This window comes from Maniola jurtina, chromosome 21, assembly GCF_905333055.1.
Source record: "Maniola jurtina chromosome 21, ilManJurt1.1, whole genome shotgun sequence".
Classification (NCBI taxonomy): domain Eukaryota; kingdom Metazoa; phylum Arthropoda; class Insecta; order Lepidoptera; family Nymphalidae; genus Maniola; species Maniola jurtina.
The window spans coordinates 2,828,461-2,846,167 of record NC_060049.1 but is presented as its reverse complement, the minus strand read 5'-3'; the positions used below and the strand labels follow the sequence as shown (position 1 = coordinate 2,846,167).

At 37.4% G+C, this 17,707-nt stretch overlaps 1 protein-coding gene and 1 long non-coding RNA gene across 3 annotated transcripts in view; one reads left to right on the top strand and one right to left on the bottom strand.

The window, feature by feature from the left end:
- LOC123876318 overlaps nt 1-8,581 on the top strand; it is a 26,577-nt gene extending 17,996 nt beyond the window's left edge. The window contains exons 2-3 of the long non-coding RNA XR_006798319.1: nt 7,569-7,582; nt 8,569-8,581. This is a non-coding gene — a long non-coding RNA (uncharacterized LOC123876318). The remainder of the gene's footprint in view (nt 1-7,568; nt 7,583-8,568) is intronic.
- On the bottom strand, nt 6,233-17,707 carry LOC123876316 (probable protein phosphatase 2C T23F11.1). Of its 2 annotated transcripts, XM_045922541.1 has the most exons (8): nt 17,564-17,707; nt 15,910-16,103; nt 15,026-15,123; nt 14,541-14,690; nt 13,472-13,652; nt 12,339-12,430; nt 11,067-11,240; nt 6,233-7,880 (listed from the first exon to the last, which is right to left on the bottom strand). In XM_045922541.1, exons 1-8 carry the CDS (start codon nt 17,587-17,589, stop codon nt 7,785-7,787), a joined length of 1,011 nt encoding a protein of 336 aa, XP_045778497.1. In that variant the 5' UTR covers nt 17,590-17,707; the 3' UTR covers nt 6,233-7,784. The 2 variants fall into 2 exon arrangements, with proteins under 2 accessions (XP_045778497.1, XP_045778496.1); XM_045922540.1 differs by lacking the exons at nt 6,233-7,880; nt 11,067-11,240 and adding an exon at nt 11,266-11,397.

The window sequence follows — 17,707 nt, the reverse complement described above, 5'->3', positions numbered from 1 at the left end:
ATAAGAGCAACTTGTATCACGTCACTGGCTCCTCGTCTATAATGGGCGTAGGTAGGGATAATGAACATAATTATAATAAACGACAACAGAGCTTTTGGCACGTAAATTATCCCATGAATTCATGTTTTAATGAATGATTGCAAGAATAAAGCATATATTCACATGAATTATTGGTTGATGCCCGTGACTTAATCCGCGTGGATTTAGATTTTTCGAAATCCCGTGGGAACTCTTTGATTTTTCTTTGACCCATCTCCATTCCAAACAGCCAAATCCGTCCCGTAGTTTTGCGTCAAGGAGTAACAAACATACACATACACACAAACTTTCGCCTTTATAATATTAGTGTCATTAGTGTCACGTATCTGATGCTCGCGACTACGTCCACGTGAATTTGGTTTATAAAAATCCCGTGGGGTTAAAAGTATTCCGGGGTAAAAAGTACAGCCTTTGTCATTGGCCGGGTCTTTAACTATACCCATGCCAAAAATCACTTTGATCCGTTGCTCCGTTGCGATATGATTGCAGGACAAACCATGTATGTGTGTATGTTTGTTACTCTTTCACGCAAAAACTTCTGAACGGATTTAGCTGAATTTTGGAATGGATATAGATTATACCCTGGATTAACACATAGGCTACTTTTTATCGCGGAAAATCAAAGAGTTCCTACGGGATTTTAAAACCTTAATCCGCGCGGACGTAAGTTAGTAAGAAAATAAAATAAAGCTAGCTACTCACAGGTCGCTACGGCTGACGCGCAACACTCCTGCAGCTAGTTCCTCCACCCTCACTTATATACCTTCTCCTATAATCCAATTAGGTAAGCCTACACGATGTACTGTTGTGGTTTTACACAGGTTTTCACGTTTTGTGACGTTGTTCAAAGCCTAGCGAGAACGTGATGCTGGGTTTCACGTGCTTCCTCATTTCTGAAGATCCTCATTCATTTCATTCGGACTCCTCATTGCTGAAGATCGTGATCCTAGCGACTTCCATTTTTTTATCGATGGGGGAAACCCGATCTCCTTGAGGAGAGATTTTTTTAATTAGGTGGACAATCAACAGGTTACTTAAATAAAATACATATAGGTAATGAAATAGTTAAGTAGATATTATTACTGTATTATTAGATCCACTGTGATTGCCAGGCAAATAAACTAATTTATTATTTCTTGAACACTTTTTTATTTGTTCCTTTACTTGTGCTATAAAACCTACCTACCAGCCAAATTTCATGATTGTAGGTCAACGGGAAGTGCGCTATAGGTTTGACAGATACGATAAACAGACAGACAGACAACAAAGTGATCGAATAAGGGTTGCTTTTTTCCTTTTGAGCTACGGAAACCTAAAAATGCAACTTTCAGCGCCATAAAGAATTTGTAAATTTGTAAAGCCTCCTGCAATAAAAGGGGTCATTTCAGACTTTTAAAAAAGGTTTTATTGAGTGTTTTATGTTTGCATCCAAAATTTGCCGACGCTGGAGTGTTCTAACCGCATTTTTACGAGATACTTTAATTTTTAACGGTTTATTGATACTTTGGTAATAAAGACGTATTGTATGTTAGGTAGGTAGGTACTGATCCTATAAGGGTTCCGTTTTTCCTTTTAAGGTACGGAACCCTAAAAATTCAATAGCCCGACCCGGGAATTGAACCCAAGACCTCATCTCCAGTCGAACATGCAACCACTAGACCAACGAGGCAGTTAAATATCTAAGCTAAATACCTACAAGGCAAGTGATTTCCTACTTGATTACGCATTTTATAGGCAAGTGCGTTCCAACCTAGACCTCATCATTGCTTTTTATCAAACATGATTTTCGTCTTAGGGCCAGGGCACATATGGCGAAGCGCAGCGCAGAGCATTTTTCACAGTCAAAATACTATCGACATTATCCTCATTGAAATAATATCTAAAATCAATTGTGGATCCGAGCGGTACTCGCGCATCCGCGCGCAGTCTCGCGCGTGCTCGCGCATTATCTGATACAAATTCACGCGATTAGAAAACTTCGCGGGCATGCTCTGCGCTGCGCTCCGCCATAATATGTGCAAGCCTATCTTGCAATAAATAAAGTAGGTATTAACCATGGCTGTATGACGCTATTTTCAAATACTGAACTTGTAACTTTTTAGTTCGTTTTTGGTAGGGCAGTCATGATGTTTTTTGATTTTATTATCACTTGTTCCTTTTTTCCAGCAGTAGTGTAGTAAGCTAAAGAGGACTAGGATGTTATATAACTCAAAATTAAAAAAAACCCCGACACAAAAAAAACTCTATAAGAAAACTAGAAAAGAGCTGATAACTTTCAAACGGCTGAACCGATTTTCTTCGATTATAGCTAAGAACACTCTCGATCAAACAAAAAAAAACTATGTTAAAATCGGTTCATTCGTTTAGGAGCTACGTTGCCACAGACAGATACACAGATACACACGTCAAACTTATAACACCTCTCTTTTTGGGTCGGGGGTTAAAAATGAAACAGCGCACATAAAAAATGTAAAACTTTATTCCAACACAGTCAATAACACAAGGTACTGTACACGCCCCTACTCCACTAAACTCTGACTAGTGCCTTAGATATGTCACGAAATTACACACCACGTCTACTACAAGCGTAAAATCAGACTAGCGACTTTTTGTCTCGCAACATTTTATCGTGTCTCAATCACAACTGTCCAAAGAATTTTTAAGAACTAATAGGTACTTAACAGGGCCCTCTCCGTCACTTACTTCATACAATCGTAGTCCCAATTTCATTTGAATATTAAGCAACCAAAGTCCATGAAACTATGCAGACATATTCTAGAAACTAATATCTGTGCCTGTGGTGTTTTAGATTTTTCTAAAAATATGTAGTTTTAAAATTACAGGGGCTCAAAGATTTGTATGTGAATTTTTAAGACCGCGTAACTTTAAAACCGAATATTTTAACGGAAATCTGGAAAACCACAGGCAAAGTTCCCGGAATATTTCTACAAAATTCCGTTGAGTATGATTGGTTAGTATTCAAATGAGAGACGAACTACGTTTGTGTGGAGCGAGTAACGGAGAGACCCCTCTTAATAAGAATTATCATAAGGTAGATCCATGCAACTGTTATAATTGGATGAATGTGACTAGCTGATACTCTTTCGCTATTGGCTAAAATGTAATGTTATACTTGCTGCAACTTTGTATTTTAGCCTATAGCGAGAGAGTATCAACTAAAGGTGTAATAATTATACGATGTGATAGTACACCTGACAAACTACGGAGCTATTTATTACTCTTTTTTTAGGGTTCCGTATCCAAAGGGTAAAACCGTTGCCTTATTAATGTCACTGCTGTCTGCCAGTCTGTCCGCGTGTCACAGCTCTCTAGCTCGAAGACTAAATGAGTTACACAGCTAAAATTTTGGCATTTGGTGTAGAATGTTGACCCAAAACCAAATATTAAGTTTGAAATTCAAATATTTATCATTCACCATAAAGATTTTATATATTTATGTAGACCTAACAAGTCTATATTTTTTATCACGCGACATGCCCCTAGTGTGATCTTACACTTTACAATAATTATTTGCAAAATACCTTTAATATGTTCCTAGTGGCTCTAACGATGCGTCCACACTATGTGATATAACATTTTTATACATGTTGTATAACAAAGTTACACTATGCGGACGTGTCAAGGTACGTCCAGACCACATTACATCTTTGTACAGTATGTCTCGTGGTTTATATCATTTTTGTTAGAATGGACATAAGTTATAAAACAATGTTAAACAATATGGACGTGTTATATAACAATAAAAAGTTTTATAACAAGTTACATAAATTGAACGCACCTTTACTGAAATCATTCATAATGATTTTCCACTTCTCTCGCGGCCTCTTGATGTTTTAATTATTACTTTTTATCTTCTTTAATACTAATTTTTTATACTTGTTCGATCCTTTTACATTTAGCCTAACAATTATTATAATCTGTGATAACCCTACGCACACATTAACCTTTTTATTTTAATTCTTAACCTACAATATTTTATAATGAAATCCATTTTCTATCTCTTTCATACGTAGGTAGATCGGACGTAATGGAAAAATAAAGCATTTTTTGCATACACAGTTTTGAAGGCTACAGCTTGCCACGATTTTTACAAATGGCTACAGACCTGGCCGTTTTTATAAACCCCTATTCAAATAGAAATTATGATCTAAACAAGGAATATTACTACTGTCTGGATTGTTTTAAAGAACAAGTGTAAATTAAAAATTTATAACACCTCCGACGATCCAAAGTATTTGAGTTTTCCAAAACATCATTTTCAAATAAATAATAATTATCCTTCATCCAAGATAATTATGTATTTAGGCAACGTCCATCTTGACAGCTTGACATGTGTCTATTGACATAATATTATGAACCTAACGGTTATCTAACCTTCTTTTCTACAAGAAAATTAGAAAAGAGCTGATAACTCTTAAACGGCTGAACCAATTTTTTTAGATTATAGCTAAGAACACTCTCGATCAAGCCACCTTTCAAACAAAAAAAACTAAATTAAAATCGGTTCATTCGTTTAGGCGCTACGATGCCACAGACAGATACACAGATACACAGATACACACGTCAAACTTATAACACCCCTCTTTTTGGGTCGGGGGTTAAAAATGAACTTTAATTTCATTGTGTAATGTCCAATGCTTCACAAGTACATAACGCAATGAAAAAAAAGTTCAGTATGCTTCGAAGCCTTTTAGAAAAGTCGCATCGTAGCTTCGCTTGGACTTTACCTCAATATGCTCTGAGCCTCTGGCATTCTTATTTGACTAAGTCGCAACCCACACCTACTGAGTGGAGCGGAACCAAGGCGCAGTGTCTGTTTAGACTTTAGATCATTTTAAACTCAGCTTTGTTATCTTTATCATATGGTGGTAATTGATTTAACTAAACAAAACACGGGGGAATCTTTTCCAAATTGTCTAAAGTTTATTTGCACCTCCGCTTTACTCCACTCGGTAGGTAGACATTGCACTTAAGGTTTTGTTCCTTTGTGCACTATATAAAACTAAGTTTCTTTTCTTATATAAAAAGCTAACGTACAAACACACTACGTTACATTTTCTACAGAATTCCAAATATGAAAGCTACTAAAATCGTTGTATTTGAGGTAATTTCGGAGTTAATTTTGTAGAACATTGCACTAAAGAAAATTTGACACATTTGAAATTAGGGAATGAATGGGAAGAAATACTATCTATCTTTTGCGTATGCAGAAATGGCGATTCAATCAGAATTACTTATACTAGCTGATGCCCGCGACTTCGTCCGCGTGGATTTACAATAGTTTTTAAAATATCCAGCTGGAAAAAACTTTTCTCCACGTCTTTAACTACTCGTATACATCCATACAAAAAATCAGTCGATCAGATGCTCTGTTGCGACGTGATTGAAGGGCAAACCAACGAGAAATAATCGAAAAGATCCCCTGGTATGTTTAGAAAGCGTGAATCCACGCGGACAAAGTCAAGGACATCGTCTAGTGTGATTAAAAATGCAAGTCTTTTTATTGGTTTTACTGATATCCATAATCCACCAATACTTAAGTATAAAAAAATAATTTTTAAACCAATTCACTAAATCATTCTACACTTTAGCAACGTAAGTAAATAAAATTTTGAATAAAATAATATAAAAATAACATAATACTTAATATTAATTACCTATATAACTAGCATAATATAACATGATTTATTATTTAACAGCTAAGAGAAAAAATAATTAGGAAAATACTAAAATAAGTATTGCCAATTACTCTTAAAAGTCAACAATTAGTAATTACCTAAACAAGACATGAAGAAATCTAGCAATTTTGAGGGCGCCTTCTTTGCCGCAAAACGCCGCGCGGATGCAGCACTGCGGACGTGCTGCTTTGTAAATCTTAACAGGGCTCTCTCCGTCACTCGTTTCATACAATCGTAGTTCCAATTTCATTTGAATATTAAGCAACCAAAGTCCATGAAATTTTGCAGACATATTCTAGAAACTAATATCTGTGTCTGTGGTGTTTTAGATTTTTCTAAAAATATGTAGTTTTAAAATTACAGGGGCTCAAAGATTTGTATGTAAATTTTTAGGACCGCGTAACTTTGAAACCGAATATTTTAACAGAAATCTGGAAAACCACAGACATAGATATTAGTTTCTAGAATATGTCTGCAAAATTTCATGGACTTTGGTTGCTTAATATTCAAATGAAATTGGAACTACGATTGTATGAAACGAGTGACGGAGAGAGCCCTCTTAATCTAATGCTTTAAGGCATTTAAATAACTAACAGCCAAACAAATATACTTACCAACCTTATTACCTTACCATATTATTATGCCCACAATATTTTATACGAGCTTAAACGCCAATTCACACCAATTGCGTACACGTGACACGTGCGTAGTGACGCGCGTAAACCCCTAACACACCGGGTTACACATACGCGCTACGTACGCTTACGCAGTCTGTGTTAACGAGCTATAAGGATAGGGACAAATCTAGCGAAATTCCGAGAGCATGTATCTTTTTATTAGCACATAAGTTAAACAGTACCCGACAGGAAATACTGTACATCGACCTTTAGAAAGAGATAGCGGTTTCGTAGAGCGTTGTCTCTGTCGTTGAGACCGACAAAACGTCACAGGTATGACAGAGACAACTCTCTACGAAGCCGAAATTCCTTTCTAAAGTTCGATGTACAATATTTCCTGCCGGCTACTGCACCTAATAACTGGCGCACTTTTTACCACAAACTGACAATGAAATCATGAGAGTGAAAAATCTAACTCGTATTTTCACAGTCAAATTTCGTTACATTTGTCCCTAATCTACAATAATAGACCAATGTCCTTTATTATTATTAGTAAAAATAAATGTTTAAAAAAATGCGTAATTAATAATTACCTTTGCTAAGAATATTGCACACATTGTCATTGTAATTTTTTCCGGCAATTTGCCGGCTACACAATTGCGTATAGAGATCTCAAATTTCTTGAAATTATACTACAGCGAAGTATACGTACCGATATACAAACTACCGTCATTTTGAAAACGACATATTTTTGGATATTATACAGCTGTCATAGTCAAAGATTTATATCGTTAGATTCACCCTCGCCTATATTCACATATGAGCGAAATGTGGACATATGTCTATACTCCATAATCATCAGTAGGGAGACGTGTCCCACCGGTCCCTAACAAGGTGACCCCCTGGTAGGTATGGTGGAATTTTTCTCCACCTATCCCTATTATCTAGTTATAATGGCGGAGAACATCGACCGCACAAAAATACGGGGGAACCCTCGAAAAAAATAGAACTAACGTTCCAAGACGCATTAACGCACACAGCAGATTTTAATACGCCTTGAGAGCTCGAGTTTGTTCGCTTCTAGTGAACAAATGATCGCATACCGTGTGCGTTGAGTCTGTGACAAGTTCTCAGCGGACATTTTATCTACGCTTCGAGGATTTTTGTCCTTCGCGTACAAAAGTCCTGTAGTGTAATTATATTATACAAGAAGTTATTCATAAAATAGTTGTCGGTCAACCAGCCTCGTTTCAATACATGGTGGCAGCGGTGGGATCGTCTGCACATGCCATTAGTAAGGAAAGAAAGAGTCCACACACTCGTAACATACATATTTTTTCAGTGCCATGGCATATCTATCGATTTAAATCTTTGGTCATAGTATTTGTTTATTATATCTATACAATATTTACAGAATCTCTTGCGGTATCTACTTCAAATCTTCCTCTTCTTCTTCCACGTAGAGTAAGTCCTCCATTTTGGTCATAAACTTGTTGTTCAACATCTGCTCTTCTGGCAGCGGTTTCTGGAATATTACATATATAAAAAAAAATTAAAAAAAAACACGACACGTAGTGTAACGGCACTTCGGATCGAGAATTCTGGGAATCGAATCGGATGCAGTGCGTAAAGATCCTTACTTTGCGGAAGTTCTGATACACAAGGAACAACACTCTTAATCTGCTATAATCCGCCAAAACAGACATATGATAGACACACACAAATATGTTACGTACAACGTGCATCATTAGGTATGCAGGACCCGCTCTCCCACTACTGAACATGCAAGAAAAGTAAGCAATACTACACAAAATATCTTCTACATCTTCCCAGAAGATGTTGACTATACAATGAACAATGAAGCTACTATACCGGCCATAGACGTAGTGTATATCATCCGTGGAACTGGCTATAGTGAGCTGTCAAACGCCATAATTTTAATTGTACGAGCTTCCAGGTATCACACATCTTTTAAATTATTCACAAAACAATGGTATATTATATCGATCTAAACAATTCTTAGCAAATATAACAAATAGTGTTGATTTTAATTATACATTGGCCGGACCTCTTGTGGCGCCCTGTGAGATCAGTTTTGCCTGTAGATTCTCATTGAATTAAGCGATTATGCATTGTAGAGTCAATACAATAAAATTAAAAACCCCTATTAGTTACATGAAAAGAACTTACCTGATGTATTAATTTATCGAAAGACATTATTTTTTATAAGATAAACACATGCTAAAATACTAAAGCCAAGCGTAAATAAATAAGTTTAAAAGGAAAAACTTTTGATTAGATTAAAAGAACTGTATTCTTTAAAACAGGATGTTTATTTGCAAAAAATATGTGATAACAAGAAAACAAAAGTGTAATGAAAAACATAATAATATTTCAATCTTGCGTTTTTATATGTAAAAGCAACAAGCAGGTCGATTGCGGAAAAACTACTTCAATTATTATTGTTGTGATTGGCTGAATTTATGATATTCTTATTGTCACAATGTATTGTAGCCAATAGTGAACGAGCGTCAACCAATCAGAAGTGATTGCAATCGTAACATTATAGCTGCCATTTTACCGTAATCGAGTCACTGGCTATAGAATATTAAAAAACTAAACAAACATTTAACAGACATGCACACAAAAAAAGTTAAAACCATATCACAGATATCTGTAACATTAAACTGAGATTATTGTTACTATTTTTTATCTACTTTGTAAATAAAATACCATAATATGTATACTGTATAATTTGAAATATATAACCAGGAGTAATTTAATGTAAAATTGTTAGCATGACAATTTATATAAAATTACTCCTTAGGAAATCAAAACAACCAAGAGTGATTTTATGTAAAATAATTGTCATGGTTTTGGTAATTCTTGATTTACAATTATTTATAACTCTTTATTAAATTCTAAATAACACAAAATTTCTGTATCCTGCTTTTGAGAACATTGATTTAAGGCCGATTCACACCAATTGCGTACACGTGACGCGTGCGTAGTGACGCGCGTAAACCCCTAACACACCGGGTTACGCATACATCCACGCTTTACGCAAGCGGTGTGCCATGTTTCATACAGTTCCATACATTACAACGCAATGGTGCGCGCTACGTCTACCTATGCTTACACAACGCTTACGCAGCCTGTGTGAACGAGCTATTAATTGTATTTTATATATCTTTAGTTTAGAGATTACAACGGATTTACAGGATTTCTAACGTGTACCAACTACCAACAGAATTAAAATTTCATTTTTTTTTAATCACAACTTGTAAATATATTAACATGCACTAAACTAAACTGACGAAAATAAATGATTTATGCTACAAAATGATTTTAAAAATGTATTTTTTTTTTTTAATTTTCCCTAAAGCTTGAAATAGAAGAAAGTCATTGTCAAGAGAAGCGTTTGGTAGGTATCGTCCAACACTTGTTAGCACGCGATGTATCCAGACATTTGAAGGGCGACTGAAAAGATAAAGTTTAAAACTAATTTCCGACTACTCCACTTAAACAAGTGTAAATTAAAAATTTATGACACCCCCGAAATGTGAAGGTTACAGTAACTAGAAAAGTGCTGATAACTTTCAAACGGCTGAACCGATTTTCTTGGATTATAGCTAAGAACACTCTCGATCAAGCCACCTTTCAAACAAAAAAAACTAAATTAAAATCGCTTCATTAGTTTAGGAGCTACGATGCCACAAACAGATACACAGATACACACGTCAAACTTATAACATCTCTCTTTTTGGGTTGGGGGTTAAAAAACGGGCTGAATTAAGAACCACCTCCTTTTTGGAAGTCCGTTAAAAACGTCACCACAAATAAACGGAAACGGGCTGAATTAAGAACCACCTCCTTTTTGGAAGTCGGTTAAAAACGTCACCACAAATAATCGGTTTAAACTTGAAATTATAATTATTATAAATGCGAAAATGTGTTTGTTTGTTGGTTTAAGTTCTAATCATGCCGCAACGGGGCAACGGATCGACGTGGTTTTTACATGGATATATTCGTAGTTAAATACCTGAAGTGACATACGCTATCTTTTATTCCGGAAAGTCAAAGAAAATTTTAATTAAAAACCTAAATCCACCCGGATAAAGTCGCCAACATCGTCTAGTTTTTAATATGTATTTCATGCACAAACAAATACATGCAATTATTAACAATATGCAAAAACATGCAACCAAGACCTTTTTAACATGCAAAAATATAGATAATACGTAGATAGGGCATTGACGATTTTCGTCGCAATATAATCGGCTTTTTGATAAATAAAATACTTTTCCCAATGGGTTTAAAAAAAAGTTTCACTATCATGAACAAACCAAACGAACCAATCTGTTTTCAAGCAATGATAATCACAGTGGTAGGAGATTAGTGATGGGTGATTCATTCTTATTCGATATTGGTCGATGACAATCGAATAACAATCGAACAATCGAAATTTTTCGATTGTTTCGATAATTGTAAGCAATTACGCAGTTGATTAAGATTTTCAATTTATTCGTTCTGACCAATGAGCTCCACGAATAAATCGACAATCGATGGTTAAATTGAATTCGATAGTTGATACAATCGATTGTCGTTTTATCGCACTTCGCTAGTAAGGAGTGGCTCCGGGTTCGATTCCGATAACAGCAATTTGTGAATTTGTAATACCAAATTGTTTTGTAAAAGAATGTCAACTTACCACCATATCAACCCTTGGGAAGGGAGACAGGCAAATGATCAAAACTGTCATATTGTCACATCCGAGGCCCCCTGTGGCACAATTAGGGGCCAGGCAGAGTTGCATCAAGGCCTCGCACACGGCCGCCGGCTCCCAGCCGCTCAGTAACCGAACTCGACAGAACGATAGGACCTCCTAAAAAATCAGACAAGTAATGATCAAAACTGTCATATTGTCACATCAGGCCCTCCGTGGAACAATTAGGGGCCAGGCAGAGTTGCATCAAGGCCTCGCACACGGCCGCAGGCTCCCAGCCGCTTAGTAACCGCACTCGACAGAAAGATAGGACCTCCTAAACAATCAGACAAGTAATGAACGAAACTCATATTGTCACATCCCAGGCCCCCCGTGCCACAATTAGGGGCCAGGCAGAGTTGCATCAAGGCCTCGCATACGGCCGCCGGCTCCCAGCCGCTCAGTAACCGAACTCGACAGAACGATAGGACCTCCTAAAAAATCAGACAAGTAATGATCAAAACTGTCATATTGTCACATCAGGCCCTCCGTGGAACAATTAGGGGCCAGGCAGAGTTGCATCAAAGCCTCGCACACGGCCGCAGGCTCCCAACCGCTTAGTAACCGCACTCGACAGAAAGATAGGACCTCCTAAACAATCAGACAAGTAATGAACGAAACTCATATTGTCACATCCCAGGCCCCCCGTGGCACAATTAGGGGCCAGGCAGAGTTGCATCAAGGCCTCGCACACGGCCGCCGGCTCCCAGCCGCTCAGTAACCGAACTCGACAGAACGATAGGACCTCCTAAAAAATCAGACAAGTAATGATCGAAACTGTGTGGGTTTCGGCTTTTAAAGATCCCATGGGAACTATTTGATTTTCCGGGATAAAAAGTTGCCTATGTATGCAGGTACGCAAGCTACATCGGTTCCAAATTTCATGCAAATCGGTTAAGCGGACGGGTATTTAGGAATCCCGTGGAAACTCTTTGATTTTCCGCGATAAAAAGTAGCCTTTGTCCATTCCCGGGATATAAGCTAACTCTGTATCAAATTTCGTCAAAATCGGTTAAACTGATGTGCCGTAAAAAGGTAGCAGAGAGACAGACAGACAGACACACATTCGCATTTATAATATGAGAATGGAGTATGGATAATAGTTTTTGATTTATCGTGCAAAATGTTGGAAAAAATATCTGAGTATGGAACCCTCAGTGCGCGAGTCTGACTCGCACTTGGCCGGCTTTTTATATTGAAATGTTTATAAGTTCATACCTCATTGGACAACACCTCCCAGATTCCATCGCAGGCGATAACTATGAACTCCCAGTCTTCGTTCAGCTGTCGAACCTGGACATCTGGGTACGCTGAAACAATAAATTTGATTTTCAAGCCGTTAGATCAAACTTGTCGGTCAGAAACTTTCTGTCTCACTCTGCGAACCTCAGAAGCGTATGTCCGATCCGGCAACATTCTGATGCCTGATGCCTGATAACCACGGTGCGTGATTGTGCAGATTACCACAAACGGCCGACGACTACTAACAGTCGAACTTTTTGTTGGCGAAACTTCAAAGTCTCGATCACCGCCGTAAGGTCGCCGGCTTATCGGTGTTTTATAGGATATATTTCGGAGAGTGTGCACAGGAACTTTTCGATCTTGTCCCCCCTTCACCATTTTACCACCGAACCGCAAGACGTCGGGCGAGTTTCCATCCTTATGTCGTTGACATTCCATCTACACGCACGAAACGTTTTGCGTCTTCATTCCTCATACGCATGGCTAAGGTTTGGAATACTCTTCCGCGATCTGTGTTTCCTACCAATTACAATCCGGGTATCTTTAAAACAAGAGTGAATAGGCACCTTCTAGGTAAACGCGTCCCATCTTAGACCACATCATCACTTTCCATCAGGTGTGATTGTGGTCAAGCGCTTACCTATAGTGAAAAAAAAAAAAAAAAAAAAAAAAGTCACGCACAGCGCATAAGACTCAGACGTCGACGACGACGTGCCTGCGCTACCACCTGCGTATCCGTCCAGTAGTTTTGAGCTGTGCATTGACAAGTAGATCAGTTAGTCATTTAGCCAGTCAATCATCTTTCCCTTTATATTTTTAAACTAGCTGATGCCCGCGACTTCCTTCGCGTAGATGTAGTCTTTTAAAAATCCCGTGGAAACTTTTTGATTTTCCGGGATAAAAAGTAGCCTATGTGCTAATCCAGAGTATAATCTATTTCCATTCTATATTTCAGCCCAATCCGTCCAGTAGTTTTTGCGTGAAGGAGTAACAAACACACACACACACACATACAAACTTTCGCCTTTATAATATTAGTGTGATTAAGAAGTTAATCCAACAGTTAAGGTAACTATGACGAAGAAATTGCGACCTAAAAATAAAGTTACCTGTAACGATCTGGTCCCTCGGCGACAGTCTATAGTTCCGCTTGAAGATATAGTCGCCCAGAGCGCGCGAGAGAGCCAAGTTACCATTCACCCTGTTGAGCTGCACCCAGCCGCCGCCCGCTGTGATCCTGCGCAGCTCCTCTTCGTTGTTTGGCTTGTGATCGTACGATAGGACTTCCACCTAAACAGTACAAGTGTAAATTGAAAGTTTATAACACCCCCGACAAGTGGTTACAGTAACCTGCTAGTAGCTGTAGAGCTGATAACTTTTAAACGGTTGAACCGATTTTCTTGGATTATAGCTAAGAACACTCTCGATCAAGCCACCTTTCAAACAAAAAAAACTAAATTAAAATCGGTTCATTCGTTTAGGAGCACAGACAGACACACAGATACACACGTCAAACTTGTAACACCCCTCTTTTTGGGTTAATAATATACACATTGGGCCTCGAATTTCTCTATATTGTAAATCCCTAACATAAAGACAAATTTTCAAGTGAAGCTGGGGCAAGTCAGCTAGTCAAAAAGTCACAAGGTACAGCAGAGCAGGTAACATCATCATCATCATCATCGTTATCAACCGATAGACATCCATTGCTGGACTTAGGTCTCTGTAAGGACTTCCACTTGCCACGGTCATCTGAATCCACCAGCTCCCTGTGACTCTTTGGATGTCGTCGGTCTACCTCTGGGGGGGGTCTTGCAATGCTGCGCTTTCCCGTTGCGAGGTCACCATTCTAGCGCATCATGATCAATCAATCAGCCTGTTTGCGTCCACGGCTGGACACACGATCCTCTGCCTTCCCTCCCAGTTAGCTCGTTTCCATCTTAGACTGCATCATCAGTTACCACCAGGCAAGATTCAAGGCCTAACTTGAATTAAAAAAAAAAGAAAGAAGCTATGGCACGTGAGTCGCCAACGTTGGCGCAACAGAGCGCGTTATCCTTTATCAACAACACTAGAGTGATGTCTATCCTTCTCTAGCATCTCGTCAATTGTCTATGGCCACATTAACATATTATCCTGTTCTAATTGTCTATGGCCCAGTCATATATAAGTACTTACCGTGCCCCTGACGCTGGCTATGGCGCGCGAGTCGCCAACGTTGGCGCAATAGAGCGTATTATCCTTTATCATCACCACTACAGCAGTGCTGCCCGCTACCTTCTCTTGCATGTCCTCCTCTAGCATCGCTTGGTCCAAGTCTAGGAAACCCTAAAAAGGGAAGTTTATTGAAATCCATTTTCTAAAACAGTTGATACAGATATTTGAAATGTGTACTTGCTTAATGGAGTCAAAGCAGCATTTTAGATAGTTGAAACCCAGTTTTCCCACATCAGATGTTTTGTAGGTCCGACAAATCGGATTGAATGAATGAACTGATCATCATTCTTTCCATGTTTGATGTTACCATCATGGAAAGCTGCCTTTCAAATTGTTCAATTTTCATTTTAATAAAGCTAATGCAAGGATAGTGGCCTTGGTTTAGTTAAGTGTGACCACAAGGGCTACATCAAGCTGGTAAATAACGAAGAATCTGTCAATTTTACCTGTTTTAATGCTTCTTCAATATTACCAAGATGATACTCTGGCCTGGCAGTGATGAATTTGTGTAGATGTTTCCCGGCATATTCTGCTATATTTGCACCTAAAATAGAAAAAAAAATTTATGTGCATATTTTTATACACGAAATATGAAAAATGAAATACTTTTCATATCAAAACTAACATTATACAAGTTATTATACAACATAATATATTTTATTTTTAATATTTCGTAATTGTTAGACAACCAGCTAGTAAATACAGTAAATAAAAGCTTCACTCATTCGCTACCCTGTGGTAATTTCAATAAATCCAGCCATATTCCTTATCTACCTAACAATAGGACTCTTAGTGCAAAATTTCAGCTTTCTAGGTCCAAGGATTTTGGCTGGGAATAAGTCAGTCAGTGAGTCAGAAGAGTTTTTGTTTTGTAATGTATTCTGAGATGAGTGAATTTAATTTTGTAGGATTCTTTTTGTCCACATAATTTTAGAATAAATGACATAGCTCGACAGGTTGTGAAGGTGAAGTGGCAATGCGCAGAGCACATAGTATGAAAAAGCACAAAATGTTGGGGTCCCGAGGTGTTAGCTAGCTCTTAGCTTTAGTTTTAAGTTAACGTAATTGATTATCACTACTACATCATTGGACGACAATCAGAAAGTGTACAATAGTACCCAATTTGAATAAATGACTTTGACTTTGATTTAGAATGGCAACCTGGAATTATAAAGCACCAATAGGTGGTCAGATGACATCAAACTCGCAGGCAGCCACTAGATTCATGTGGCACAAGACTGCGGTGTATGGAAGTCCCTACAAGAGACCTATGTCCATCAGTAAACGTTTCTTAGTTGATAATAATAATGCTGATATAATTTCTTCTTACCTCCATGTCCATCATAAACCGCAAAGAAAGCTGTGCCAGGGTCGTCAGGCAGGGATAGTATCTGTGTGTGGGAGTCGTCCATGGACACACGCCAGCCCTGCATGCACGACGACCCCACCAGATAGCGCGAGTCTTGGCATGTGGACGACTGCTTCTCCGTCACCGGCTCTGAGAGGGTCTGCCCCATTACTCTACTGTAAAAAAAAATGTAATATGAAGTAAAACCACAGAATACTTAAAAATTATTTCAATGATGAATTTTTACTCCAATTATAAACTGGTTCGCCAACACTGGCCGGAAAGTGTCTGATGGTAACTTAGTAATAAAAATGGGACAATATAACAAGGAAATAATCTATTTTAATATGGTGAATCTACAGAGTAATAAATATATTATAATAATATTAATAATCTGATATTGATTAATTAATTATTGATTAATTATGATATTAAATGACTTCGAAACTACTTGAAAAAAGTATAGAATATATTATATTTTTTAACTGAAATATTAAAGAGTGTGGCATCACTTGAATATTAATTAACTGAATTTTATTAGACAAAGGAGTATTTTCATCAATTATTTAATTTAGGACAGATACCTATTACAAGTTGAAGTGTAATGAGATTGATTAGATAACATTACCAAAATATTTTACTGGCGATTCTAAATATCACATTACAGAAGAATACATTTTGATACTCACGTGAGGAGAAAAGTATTTAACTTTATAAGACGGCTTTCTATTGAACACAACACCGATTTAACCCGTCATTCATGACTAATATCTGATGTCACAACAAAGTGCTTTAGATACAAATTAACATGTAATAATTCTACGAAAAATAAGTAACTCTGTGTCCATTTATCACCTGGAGCACTGGTCTATTTGCTAATATTAGCATTGTGTTTTTTAAACACATTAATATTTGCGATAATACGACAAAACAAAATACAAACTTATCTATTTGAAAACATGCGATACGCAATCGCTATTTGTTCGAAACGTATCGAATCTTGGCTGTACTTACTAGATATAGTCTGTGAGTAAATTAATTGTTTCCTTGGCGTATTTCGTGATTTATTTTAGCACAAAACCGAAAAATATTCACAAAGTGCGTCAGTACATAAATATTAACTTGATCAACTTGTAAAACAAACGTCAATGTCAAAAAAGCTGTCAAACACAAATGATCATAGGCAAAATATTTGTTTTATGCTCTGGCTACACGCTCCGTCTTGCCTGCGCAGTTAAAACTGCACAGGCAGAATCGAGAACTGTGCAGTCCAATTTTTAGCAGCTTTTGGAACTGCACGGGAACTGCATTTTGCAGTCCACACGCACGTACTTAACTGCGCAAACTGGCTTGTGCAGATAAGCTCTCAGGTAAAACGGAGCGTGTAGCCAGAGCATAACAGATATGCAAAGATTTTCAAAAGTATATTTTAGCGCGGCAATTTTAAAAAATCCATCGCATTATTCCGAAAGAAAAGCCCTACCGTGTATTAATTAATGAGAAGGGGGTCAGGCTCTCAGCTATGAGAAAAAGGATGCAGAAAAAACCCATGAAAAAAATATTACAAAATTATTAACGTTGCTAGAAATATGAGTTTGATGAATTTACAAAGAAATAAAATAATACAAGGTTAAACCTTATTATTCTTGAAGAAGCAAGCATGGCGAAATCATACAATCAACGATTTTACTAAAAATTACACAAAGCGCGCTAAAAATATAAATAAAATTGATAATATTATTTCAAATCATCTGGTAAGTACAGGAATTTCAAAAGTGAT